Below are 11,961 nucleotides of genomic sequence, written 5' to 3' on the forward strand. Positions count from 1 at the left end.
TAGTAAATTAAGGGAGTGCGGTCATCAGTTCATGAAGCTCAGGCATGCTTGGGTTATGCAGCAGGACAATGATCTGAAACAAGTCCACCTCTGAATGGCTCAAGAAGCAACACAATGACTGTTTTGGAGTGACTCAGTCAAACAGTGGACTCAAATCCTACTGAGATGCTTTGACCTGACCTTAAACAGGCCGTGATCGAACACACCAGTGTGGCTGAATTCAAACAATTCTCCAAAGAAGAGTGGGCCAAACACAATCACAGTCGCTTGATTGCAGTTCTTGCTTCCAATGGGGCAATAAAAAGCCCCATTATAGTTTACACAGGAATCTTTTTAATAGTTCAATTTGTGTTTATCATAACTGCACACTTTCCTTTATATTTATGTTCTAAAACATTCAAATTGAATTAATTATGGGTTTGAGTCACTTTTATAGAAAAATAAGTTAACCGAACTCATTGCCCCCAACTCTATCTGCCTTAAGGCCTCTGCTGCAGTAAATATTACTAGTCTAGGTTTGCTTGGTTCCCTGTAAAAATGTGAATGTGGGTGCCAGTGTTAAAGCACTCAGTAGAGGCACGAAAGCACAAATAAAAAGTAGTTTAAGTTTAAGCAGTGATTAGTGTGAAATTACAGTAAAATTAGATATAGTGCTTAGAGACAAATACCCACTCACCACACCCACTGCATGAGTTGATTCCTGGAAAAAGCTGGAGGAGAAGTGGCTAATTTCCAGTAGGAATGATTTTTACTGATAGAAATACAAGTATAAATCTAAATCTGGGGTCATGCTGACCCTACTCGGTCACTCGACGATTAAAGAGACGCCTGTTAAACCTCTCAGACTGACTGTTGTACATAATACCAGTAAAGACTTGTCCTCATACTCTGAAACAAGCTCTTCCAACAAAAGGCGAGACTGTTAATACATTTAAGCTTTTGGCACCTTAGGATACCAAAAAAAAAAAAAAATCACACCCTGCAAGAATCTCCAAAACGTGAAGCAGCAAGCATACAAACCAAACCTGATGTTTACCCCGAGGGCGGCCTCTCATGCCAGACCAGATTTGATTTTCCAACCATTTATTACCAGCTGTCTCGTGCACAAAACGGCACGCATGTCTCCCTGCACATACACCTGATGTTTCCCGTTTCAGTGGAGGCAGTTTGTCTGCTTGGCGTCTCCATTTCACGCATCCACCTGGCCACGTGCCCAGAGGATAAGACGGCAATTATTTCCTCACAGAGATGATTCTGTTAGATTACATAAATCCATGTCTAATTCTCTCAATATGGCGTCAGGACACTAGAAAATACTGAGCGTGCTCCATGTCAGAGTCCTTAGAGACATGTCTGACAACAACTACAAAGATACTGCAGTCTGTGAGCTCGTTCTTTGGCCACTGGTGGCTAGACATTATCGCGATCACTTGAGGAGACTTTGGGTAATGAAAGAATAGCAGAGTCTTGATTAAGACAAACACATGGAGTGGCGTCCAAGGAGGAAAATTAAGAGGTTTAGAGGGAGAAATGCAGCTTTAACTCTGAGTGTGTAGCATGCGTGGACTTGAAGTCTTCATTTACCCTTCAGTGTTGGTGGCAGCAGATGGTTTCTGCAGTGCTCTCAGTCCCACCGCTAACACTTCTCCTCCTCAGCGCAGGGAATACTGGGATTGCTTAAAATGAACATGGCTGACCTTTTAATTAACTACGTGGACCATCATGCTCTGTTTTAATTAAAGGGAGAGTATTCTCTGTCCTTGGCTCTAGTTTAATAATTATACAGGAGCGTATACAGTAAAAGGGCTTATAAAAATACAACCTCAGATGATCAACACATGATTGCAGTATTTCAGTATTCATTTAACAAAAATTAAGCCAGAAGCACCGTGTTAAAATCTTCAGCTCCAATAGGAATTAATAGGGTAAGTAGCGGTCACCTGCTGCTACACATATGCACTCAGTTAACTGATCATTAGGAAATGTGAGCACCTCTATAGAAGAAGTAGTTTGTCTGGAGCACGGGGGTGTTGATAGGTCAGTGCCAACGAGGAAAGCATCAGTAATGGTCTCAGAGAAAAAAAGTATGGCTGCCCTTCAATCTGGGATGGGTTATAAGGTCATTTCCAAACAATCTAGAGTCCATCAGTTTACAATGATGAAGATTATTCAGAAGACGATGCCAATACAACTGCTGATTTTCTCGGGAGTGGACGTCCCAGCAAATTCACCCCAAAGTCAGACAGGACAAAGCTCAGAGAAACTGCAAAAAACCCAAGAACGGCGTCTCACACTCCACAGACATCAGTTAGCATGTTAGATGTAAAAGTTCATGACGGCACGATTAAAAAAGCCTGAACATGTTTGGCTTTTTTTAGAAGGGTTTCCAGGGGAAAACGTCTTCTGTCCAAAAAGCACATTGCAGCACGACTTAAGTTTGCAAGGTACATCTGAACAAGCCACAAGACTTGGTGGTGGTGGAACGGGGATGATTTGGGCTAATTTTGGAGCCACAGGACATGGGTACCTTGTAGTCACTGAGTCAATGCCTAATTATTCTAGAGCAAACTGTCCAACAGCTAAAGCATGCAGCAGGACAAAGATCCCAAACACAGCAGCAAATCTACAAGAGAATGTGCAATGAAACCTCAATCCACTGAAGGAATGTTGTAAAGAAACATCTTCTACAATGATACAAGGGGCTAAAAGTTGCACAAAAGACAAAAGAAAAGGTGATTCTACAAGCTACTGAATCAAGGTGTGGACTTAGTTTTTCACATGCTGCTTCTGCAGTTTTGCACTATTATTGTTAAATAAATACTGACACAGTGCTACTTGTTATGTATTGTTGTTCATCTCAGGTTGTATTTGCCTAATTTTAAGAGCTTCTGAGGACCAGATTTTTTAAATATATATACGTTTATATCCTGATATGTAAAAACTCTGAATGAACAGAGGCTGAGATGAGTTTTTAAAAGAACGGTTAAGAGACCAAACTGCAAAATTTGAAAGATAGCATCACGGTCAGTGAGACTGATGCTTAAACATTTGTATCTTTTCATTTAAGCACTATATATTCAGATCTTCTACCTCTGTGTCGCTACTGTTTTGAATGGATATAATTAAGTAATTTCACCATCAATCTATCCTCAGTATCTCATAATGATAAATTATTGTCTTAAAAAAAATGATAATCTTTCATTTACGAGACTATTCAGACTCTGCTGTGGTACTTCAGACTGCACCCTGTTTTCTTTAATTAAGATGTGGTCGAAACTCTGAGCCACCTGAGGCAAATTTTATTGGACATAGTTTAGAAAGCCACACTGTGTACATAAAGATCCCACGTTCCTGAAGGCACCGCCGGCACAAAAACTAAATCACGAAGTCTAAGAAATTCACTTATGGTGAGGCATCAATCAGGTCAGGGGCAAAAAAAAGGTACTTCTAAAAGCATTCAGTGTCCTCAAGGGCACCGTGGCCTCGATAACTGAGATGGAGGAAGTTTTGAAGCACCTGGACCCTACAGAGAGAAGGCTTCAATCAGAGGAGGTGACCAAGAAAGCCCTTCTAACAGAGTTTGAGAAGTCTGCTGCACAGAGGAAAGTACCTGCTGGACAAAGACTCCATCGTCTCCATCAACTTTTATGGTGGAGAAGATCAGAATCAGAATCAGAATACTTTATTGATCCCTGGGGGAAATTATTTTTTGTTACAGTGCTCCATTTTAAACCAACATTAAGACAAGACAGACAATACGCTAACTAAGAATAGTACAATATATACATATATATACATACATACATACATAAGTCACTTATAAATAAATATTTGGAAAAGAAACATGTGTAGCTGTAGCAGCAAACAGTGTGTTAAGTGGATGCGTTGTACAGGGAGATGGCCACAGGCAGGAATGATTTCCTGTGTCGTTCAGTGGTGCTTTTCGGTAATCTCAGTCTCTCACTGAACGAGCTCCTGTGACTGACCAACATGTCATGGAGTGGGTGGGAGGTGTTATCCAACATTGTCTTTATCTTGGACAGCATCCGCCTCTCCGACACCACCTTGAGGGAGTCCAGCTCCATCCCCACAACATTGCTGGCCTTACGGATCAGTTTATTAAGTCTGTTGGCATCTGCGACCCTCAGCCTGCTCCCCCAGCATGCAACAGCATAGAGGATCGCACTGGCCACCACAGACTCATAGAAAATCCTCAGCATTTTCTGGCAGATGTTGAAGGACCTCAGTCGCCTCAAAAAATAGAGACGACTCTGGCCCTTCCTGTAAAGTGCTGTGGTGTTTTTAGCCCAGTCCAGTTTATTGTCAATGTGTACTCCAAGGTATTTATAGTCCTCCACAATGTCAACACTGACCCCCTGGATTGAAACAGGGGTCAAGTGTTTCCTGGTCTTCCTGAAGTCCACGATCAGTTCCTTGGTCTTTGCCACGTTGAGCTGCAGATGATTCTGCTCACACCACGTGACAAAGGAGTCGACCACAGCCCGGTACTCTGTCTCATCGAGTCGAGTCGAGTTACAGAGAGTTACAAAGAGACGACAGCCGGCATGGAGTCTGTCAAAAAGCAGCTCAAAGGGCGAAGAACAACAAATCTAATGAGTTAAAATGCTGATCAGCCTCCTGAACTAAGCACAATCAGTCAGTTCCAAACAATATCAATCAATGTCCTTAAACATTTGTTGTTTATATTGAATGCACCTTATCAGCATTTTTGAGCCATGATAACTGATGACTAATAGATGCAGCTACATTAAATTTTCATGGCTGAAAAACACATTAAAGCTCTTTTAAAAAGTGCACACAATTTAAAATTCACTCCAAATGTCAATCTAGACTAAAAAATGACATAGCTTAACATAAGTAAATCAGTCGTCTCCTATAAAACAAATCTATATCTCTATCTTTTCTCATGATTCAATTATTGAATTATGTTTCATATAATTCTGTACACACGTGAGTAACACTTTAGTAACACGTGTGCCTGTTTATGTCTGTCTGTAAGAAATCATCTTACTTCTATCGCATGATTAACGATTCAAAATATTGATTCGTGTTTTATGTGCCTATTTTTTCCCTGTGAAGTTTCCTGATTCTAATTTTTTACTTTAAACAAAACAAAACTTGCCCAGGGACTACAGATGGAAATTAGCTAGCAGCTAAATCTAGTACAAGGCATTGTTTCCCTTTGTGTGATTAATATTAAGAAATAAACAAAAAACAAACAAACAAACTCTTTCTAACTGAATTATCGTCAGAAAGGTATCAACTAATATATAATATTACTAATTACAATAATTGTGTGATTATCTAGTATTTGTTCATAAGCTTTGTATGCAGCTAACCCAATTTGTGACTGAATTTTTGACATCACTTTTTGTTTCTGGTGGAGTTTTATTCTGACCCGTGTGCTTACAGGTAAAATAAGACAAGATAAGATGTACTTTATTTGTCCCAGAAGGCGGGAAATTACTTTTACAGTAGCCAAAACATCAAAAAAAACAACTTAGCTCCATAAATAAACACAATATCACAGAAAGATGAAAAAAGAATAAAGTAGGAGTTCAGTTAAAAAAAAGAGATAAAGTAAAGCATTCAGTGAATCTAAATGTAAATATGACATCAGAGGGAACTTTAATCTAAAAAGACTTCAGGTATTGTGGTATGAGTTGGTAAAGATCTTTCTGTATCTGTATATTGCACTGATGATGATGATAATCCGCTATTATAATAGTGTCCCATAATCTGTAGCAGTGTCGTAACGAACAAGGGATTTATTTGTGTGGATTTTAATGTTTACAAAGGTGCCCAGAAAGTCTGGGGATGACGCTGCGTGTGCAGAAGTAGAAGCAGATGCACTTTGAGGACAGACGTGCACTGCTCGGACTGTGGTGGCTTGTATGGTCGTCTCCCAGAGGAACCTGCGCATGTGTCAGGTATGCGGCTTCAGTCCACCATCTAGCGGTTGATCGGTTACATGCGAATACCTGGGTGCTTGGGCTCGCATCACCTGAGCGCAGTTTCAGATGAAGACCTGTTGCATTTCTCTCCCTCTCGCCAGACCTCCTGTGATCTCGGCACAGGTGAATCAGCTTCCTGCGCTGAAAAAGAAAAGAAAAAGAAAAGCCCTCAAACAGCACAACTCAAGACAGTCCAGCCTAAATTTAGTTTGAAGACGCCGCCATTAATTGTAAACCACATAAAGTGACTCATATGAGGCAGCCAGCTCGTGAAAGATGACTGGGATTACTCCCATGTCTCCTCGCTCCTGTCCCCGTGCCTGTTTACGTTCATCCGCGTTACGCTCCTCTGGCTCCCAGCCACCTCGCGGTATTTATAGCCATACAGAGGTAATCATCATCACTCAAGGAATCCTCGCGAAATCATCCTCAAACCACCAAACTTGGACTGAGTGAAAGGGCTGAATTTAGCATCCACCTGATCGGGGCTCGCCGACGATGAAGGCGCGCGCCTCACCTCAAGGTAAAGCTGTCAAATTCATCAATCAATCCGTGACTTAATTGATGTTTGCATTTCCCGCAGCACCGATCCTCCTTTATGCAGTGAATATTTTTAGCACGCTGTGCCTCTAAGTGTAGTTACTGTGACTGCTGCTTTGCTTTTCTCCTGTCTTGCTCGTGCGTCAAAAACACTTAACTTCACGAGGATAACGAAGGAGCAGGAGCATGAGTTTAATTAGCGATACCTGTTAACTGGCTGGTTAACGCACATCTAAAGCGACTGTCGACCTGCAGCTGATTAGAGGAGAGCGGTCGCCTTGTTCCGGCAGGCTTTGCACTGGTTGCACTAATTAAAGCGTAGGAGATCTCAGCCAGGAGCTGGAATCTTGAATTTATAATAGAAGAGCATCGTCTCCACACAAGTGTTTGAACTTGAGTGAATAATGCAGATAAGGTGTGAAGCTTGCTTTGGTATAATCATTGTGCAGGCTTCTGATCTACCTCCACCTTATCAGTGCTGCAATTTGTTTGTTTTATGTGTTTTTGTCCAGATTTCACGGACCCACCCTGCCAGTTAGGTGTGCCTCTCCATACAAGTGCCGTGACATTTAATTTCCACACAGCCCTGCCTGCAAGCAAAAAACAACAAAAAAACAACCTTCCTGACTAATAATAAAAGCTATCAGATTTCTTTTGAACTTGAATGGCTGCGCTAAAATCAGAGACAGCCCACCCATGAGCGGCACAAAGCTGCGAGCGAGCCACCCGTGTAAATGTGCGCGCTGACCTTGTAGCCTCTCCCGGCTTTCAGGCGGGCGCTGCGCTCTGTTCGAGGGCAGAGCTCAACTCAGACTGTGTCCAGTTCACGTCTGAGGAGCCCTGCTGCTGATGAGTGAGTCACCGAGCCTTTGCTTCTGCTCCTCCACACTCAGTCATCTTCCTTTCAGCTCCGGCTCAGTGGAAACAGCCTTGTTTCGTCTGTCTCTGACTGGCTTCGCCACAAACTTGCTGTTTTCCAGCCTTGCCACCTCATCACCCCCATATTTCTCTGTCTCAGTCACACACACACGCACACGCTTAACTGGACAATAGCAGCAACAGAATGAGGGTTTAAGTAGTTCTTTATGGTGTGCTCAGCTACTAAAAAAGATGACCAAATCTCTCTTTATGTCATTACTTTTACTACACCCACTTTCTGTGCAGTCTTGTTCCGCCCACCAGTATGATTGCTGGTACTATTTCTGTATGGCTGCTGGTTCAAAGCTTCTGTTCATCCAATCATATGCACCGCTAGTATCAAAGCTCCCCATGACAGTGCAGTTGAATGGTGGCATCCATTCTGAGGTTAATTGACCCTGTTTGGTTGGAAATAACTGAGGTCAACAGGAAGTAAATCCTGAATCTTTTCTATCTTCATTTCAATTCGGTTTCATAAAATGTTAAATTCTGAAGTTTCTTTTCTTTCACTTGCAGTCAATAAAGTTAACCTACCAATCAAGCTGGGCAGGTGGAGAGTTCTTGGATTTCAAATGGCTCAGTGTTTTAACCCCCTAATGCCCAGTTTATCATACTTGAGTTTTTATCAGTTTTTGACAACTCTACATCATCAGTGCCCCCCCCCCAAAATAAAAAAAAACCAAATAAATAAAAAAATAATAAAATAAAAAATTAAGTGAAATAAAATAAATAAATTGCAAAAAAAAAAACCAATTACAAAAAAACAGATGTAGCAAATATATACAAATTAAATATTTAATGTTTGTTTTTTGTTTTTTAATGTCAGAAGGTTCAATAAACAGTCTGTTTTCAACAAAAAAATATTAGAATTTTCTGGAAATTGTTTCATGGTTAAGTCTTAAAGATTTAATACCAGGCAAGAAAAAAACTAAATCGCGTTGAAGCAGCTTATCCTGTTATAAGAGAGCTAAATGGCACTCAAAAAAATCCTGATTGAAATTTGCAGCATCTGCAGATGTTGCAGGGATGTTTGTGGTAAAAGTAACTCCACCACCATTGGGGTAGGAAAAAACATCTTGTTTTAGCAGCAGACTTTTTAAGCAGACTCGTGTCTGACTGGTGGTTTTATTTGTGCAGTTTTTATGTCTCAGTGACGACTGAAGACAAGGTTAATTCAGACAATGCCTTCAAATATCTGCCAGAGTAAGTGCCAGGATGCAGTTTGAGATGGTGCGTGTCGAGATTTGTTTTTAGAATGTTAGTTTTTTGGTTTATAAAGACAAATATGCTAGGCTTCATGCTAGCAGCAGTTTGAGGCTGTGCTCAGGTACAGAGATGCATTTTGCACAGCTGATGGAAACTGAAGATGTATTTGGTCATAAAAACAAACAAATGAACTGGATATTAAGATTTTTGGCCCGGTGGTGACAGTAAATGAAAAACACTGTGTGGTAACCAGAAATGTCCATTTAGAGTAATAGTCTGACTTCCTGGTTGTGTTGAAAAGTCTCAGTGATATCTTCAGTCACCCACTGAGCTCCATGAATACGATCTGAACTTTCATCCCTTTGATAGATGGTGAGATGGTTGAGTTTGGGTCAGAGTGACAGCCTGGGCAAAGGACATTATCATCCTCAGTGTCACATTGTTTGATGCTCATAATGAAAGACAAACAAGAAGGGGACAGGGAGGATGTGCTTGAGCAACGTTTATGAAATATTATTGCAGTGTTTTTCACCCATCATCCTCTGCCTCTCTCTCCTTTTTCTCCATTTGCAGCATTATGCTGAAACTGCCACGGACCGACCTCTGTGGAGATGTTCACCAGTTCAGAAAAGTCCCTCTCCCTCTCCCTTACACCCAGCTCTCCAACCATCGGCGGTCGGCGTGGACAGACACACGTCCAGTCCTCCCTGTCCCTCCCTGAGCCCGAAGCCTGGAGGCGGTCTAGCCCCACTGCTCGGCCTGGGCTGGCACAGGGAGCACGCTCTTGCTCCCTGCAGGTCCCTCACGCGGTCCCCGAGTGTCTGGGGCTGCCCCCTCGAGCGGCCAGCTTCGATGTGCCATGCGGACAGGAGGATGGCTCGTCCGATCAGGGCTCGGGGTCTCTGAGCCCTCACGGCATGCTGCGGCGGCGCGGGGGACTCGTGGAGCAGAAGGACATCATCATGGCCCACCAGGCTCATAAAATACAGAGCACGCCGCAAGCCCGCAGGAAGGAGTGGGAGTAAGTATAAAAGAGATTCAGAGTCAAAGGATTCCTTTTAAACTGTACGTGTAAAGATGATAAATCTCCATGGAGGAGGATGAAAGTGCCAACGTGAAAGAACCTAGATTCTGGATATGAAGTGTAACTTTTCAAACTGCACATCATTAGGTCCCTCAAGGTTTACAGGATAAGGATGAGGATACAGATTTGATTTCAATATTTCAGTAAACATGTCTTTTTAAAAATTTTAGAGCAGCATATACTTGTCAAGGCAAGACAAGCCCAGGCGTAATTAAGAGCCTTAAATCATGGCCTCATTTCATTCAAGGATCCAAAAAAGCCGTGCGTGAGAGGAAGCATGCATAATTGCATGGCTGTTGAACTGGAAGTGGAATGTAGCTGACACTGATGGTAGTAATTACACCTGGTGCTTTTCCTGTTGAGATGCATCAAAGTCTGTGTGACAGCGAGACATACTGTAGCTTCAACGAGCGAACACACGGGCTAAAGAAAAAGAAAATCCAATTTTCCTTGTGATTATCAAAGAGTGTTTTAGCTGTTCCATAGTTTAGCTTCATTTTCAGCATTTCTAGTTCAGAGCTACAACAGGCAGCATGAAAGACACCAACAGAGGATTTAGCAGTTTAGGAGATGGTGAAGGCAAACATGGAGCTTCATCAGGTGGTCATAAATACAAATACGACTGCAAATGCATGATATCGTCAAAATTGATGGTTTGTGTTGTTTTACAAGGCGATAGTCTTTATATTCAGCTAGCCCCTTTGCCGTGGAGTGACAAAAAATCTATTGGGCAAAGGGGAAAGTAGTAACCATCATGAAAATCCAGAAAATTTGACGTAAACAAGTGGTTGGTGGGGATGGTTGGACATTATGCAAGCCACACACCTTCAGATCTGCTCTTTTGTATATGTACAGTTTAAACAAAGAATACTGAGTCTTTGTATTTAGTCATAATAACTGATTAATCTGTAATAGTCAGACTTAAAGTTTGTATTCCTCCTGCTCACTAAAAGCTGCATAATTCAACCTCAAGGGAACATTTAGAGTTAACCCATGGTATTAACTGTTAACAGGAAGGTGTTTTGTTTGTTGGCGATTTCCGATGAAGGACTGAAATTCATTCCCTGATCATGTAAAAGATCCTCCGCCTGAGACCGGGAGGAGATACAAACCCAGCCTCAGGAGGTCACGAGCTAGTGTACTCCCAGTGCCGGCCCCAAGCCCAGATAAATGGGAGGGATGCATCATGAAGGGCATCTGGTATGAAATCTGTGCCAAATCAAATATGTGGATCCATCCGCTGTGGCGAACCCTCTGGGAAATAAAGGAGCGAAAGAACCAGCACCAGATTAAATGCAACGAAAATTGATATCAAAAACAGCAGGCCAAGCCTGGAATGCCATATGCACACTTACTTTGTAGTACATTTGCACAAAAACTGTAAACACTCCTGCCTGATGGTATTTTCAGCAAATCAGTTTTCTATTGATCTTCTGGCTGGATGCAAACCGTCTCTGTGGTGAGACTGGTGCAGATAAACCAGCAGGCAAAAAGCTGACCCCGTGACACACTTTAAGGACAGCTCATGTTTGTAAAATGAAGCAAAAATTCATAAAGAGACAGATAGACAGATAGACAAGCTTGGGAAAATACACAGGGAACATACAGAGAGAAAAATGAAAAACACAAATATGAACTTAAATTAGATTTTTTTTTGAATTAATGAGAGCTACACTTATTTGCAGACCTTTATTTGTTGAGTTATTTAGCTGTATTTTTAATTTCATTTTTATTTTCTGGCAGTTTTTGCTCTCCATGCTTTCACTAAAATGTGCTATGTGGATTATTGAGGCTTAATAACGACGAGAAAGAAAATTTTCAAGCCAAATCGTGAAAGACCTTGTAACCAGCAGCCTTCTTCTTCTTTGCCTTTGTTTGCACGTTGCTTCAGCAGTGAAATGATGTAATACCATCAGCAGGGCAGTGTAGTCACAGCAAATATTCCACAGGACATCTTGCAGGGTAAATACCAAAAACATAGAGTGGAAATTATTAACCATTAGAGTATAAAGTGCAATGCTTCTTATTGTTACCACTTATCCTTGTTTTGTTGCTCAGATACAAAGTGCTCCTTTCAAAAGGTGCTCCATTGCTGCACTACATACAGCGCGCAGACGCCTTTGTTGTGCATTGTTCCACCAATGAATCACTCGATCAGTTTCCACCTCTTTCCTCAGCTGATTTGATTTTTTTTCTCCTCCTGCCTGTGCAGCACGGCCGGCTGCGGTTTACTGTAAT

General features: G+C 41.7%; 1 protein-coding gene across 6 annotated transcripts in view; it reads left to right on the forward strand.

The window, feature by feature from the left end:
- The first annotated feature begins 6,206 nt into the window (after positions 1-6,206).
- cacna1eb (calcium channel, voltage-dependent, R type, alpha 1E subunit b) overlaps positions 6,207-11,961 on the forward strand; it is a 73,624-nt gene continuing 67,869 nt past the window's right edge. For 4 of the 6 annotated variants that reach the window (XM_085255775.1, XM_085255776.1, XM_085255773.1 and 1 more), the window contains exons 1-2: positions 6,208-6,498; positions 9,213-9,660. In XM_085255775.1, coding sequence (XP_085111901.1) covers positions 9,251-9,660 — 410 coding nt within the window. In that variant the 5' untranslated portion in view covers positions 6,208-6,498; positions 9,213-9,250. Of the gene's footprint in view, positions 6,499-9,212; positions 9,661-11,961 lie in introns of all 6 variants that reach the window. The other 2 variants (XM_085255771.1, XM_085255772.1) reach the window with 1 other exon arrangement.

The sequence above is a fragment of the Mchenga conophoros genome, linkage group LG18, assembly GCF_057382185.1.
Source record: "Mchenga conophoros isolate Kocher_MC1m ecotype Shallow Benthic linkage group LG18, M_conophoros_male_GT1.1, whole genome shotgun sequence".
Taxonomy (NCBI): Eukaryota; Metazoa; Chordata; class Actinopteri; order Cichliformes; family Cichlidae; genus Mchenga; species Mchenga conophoros.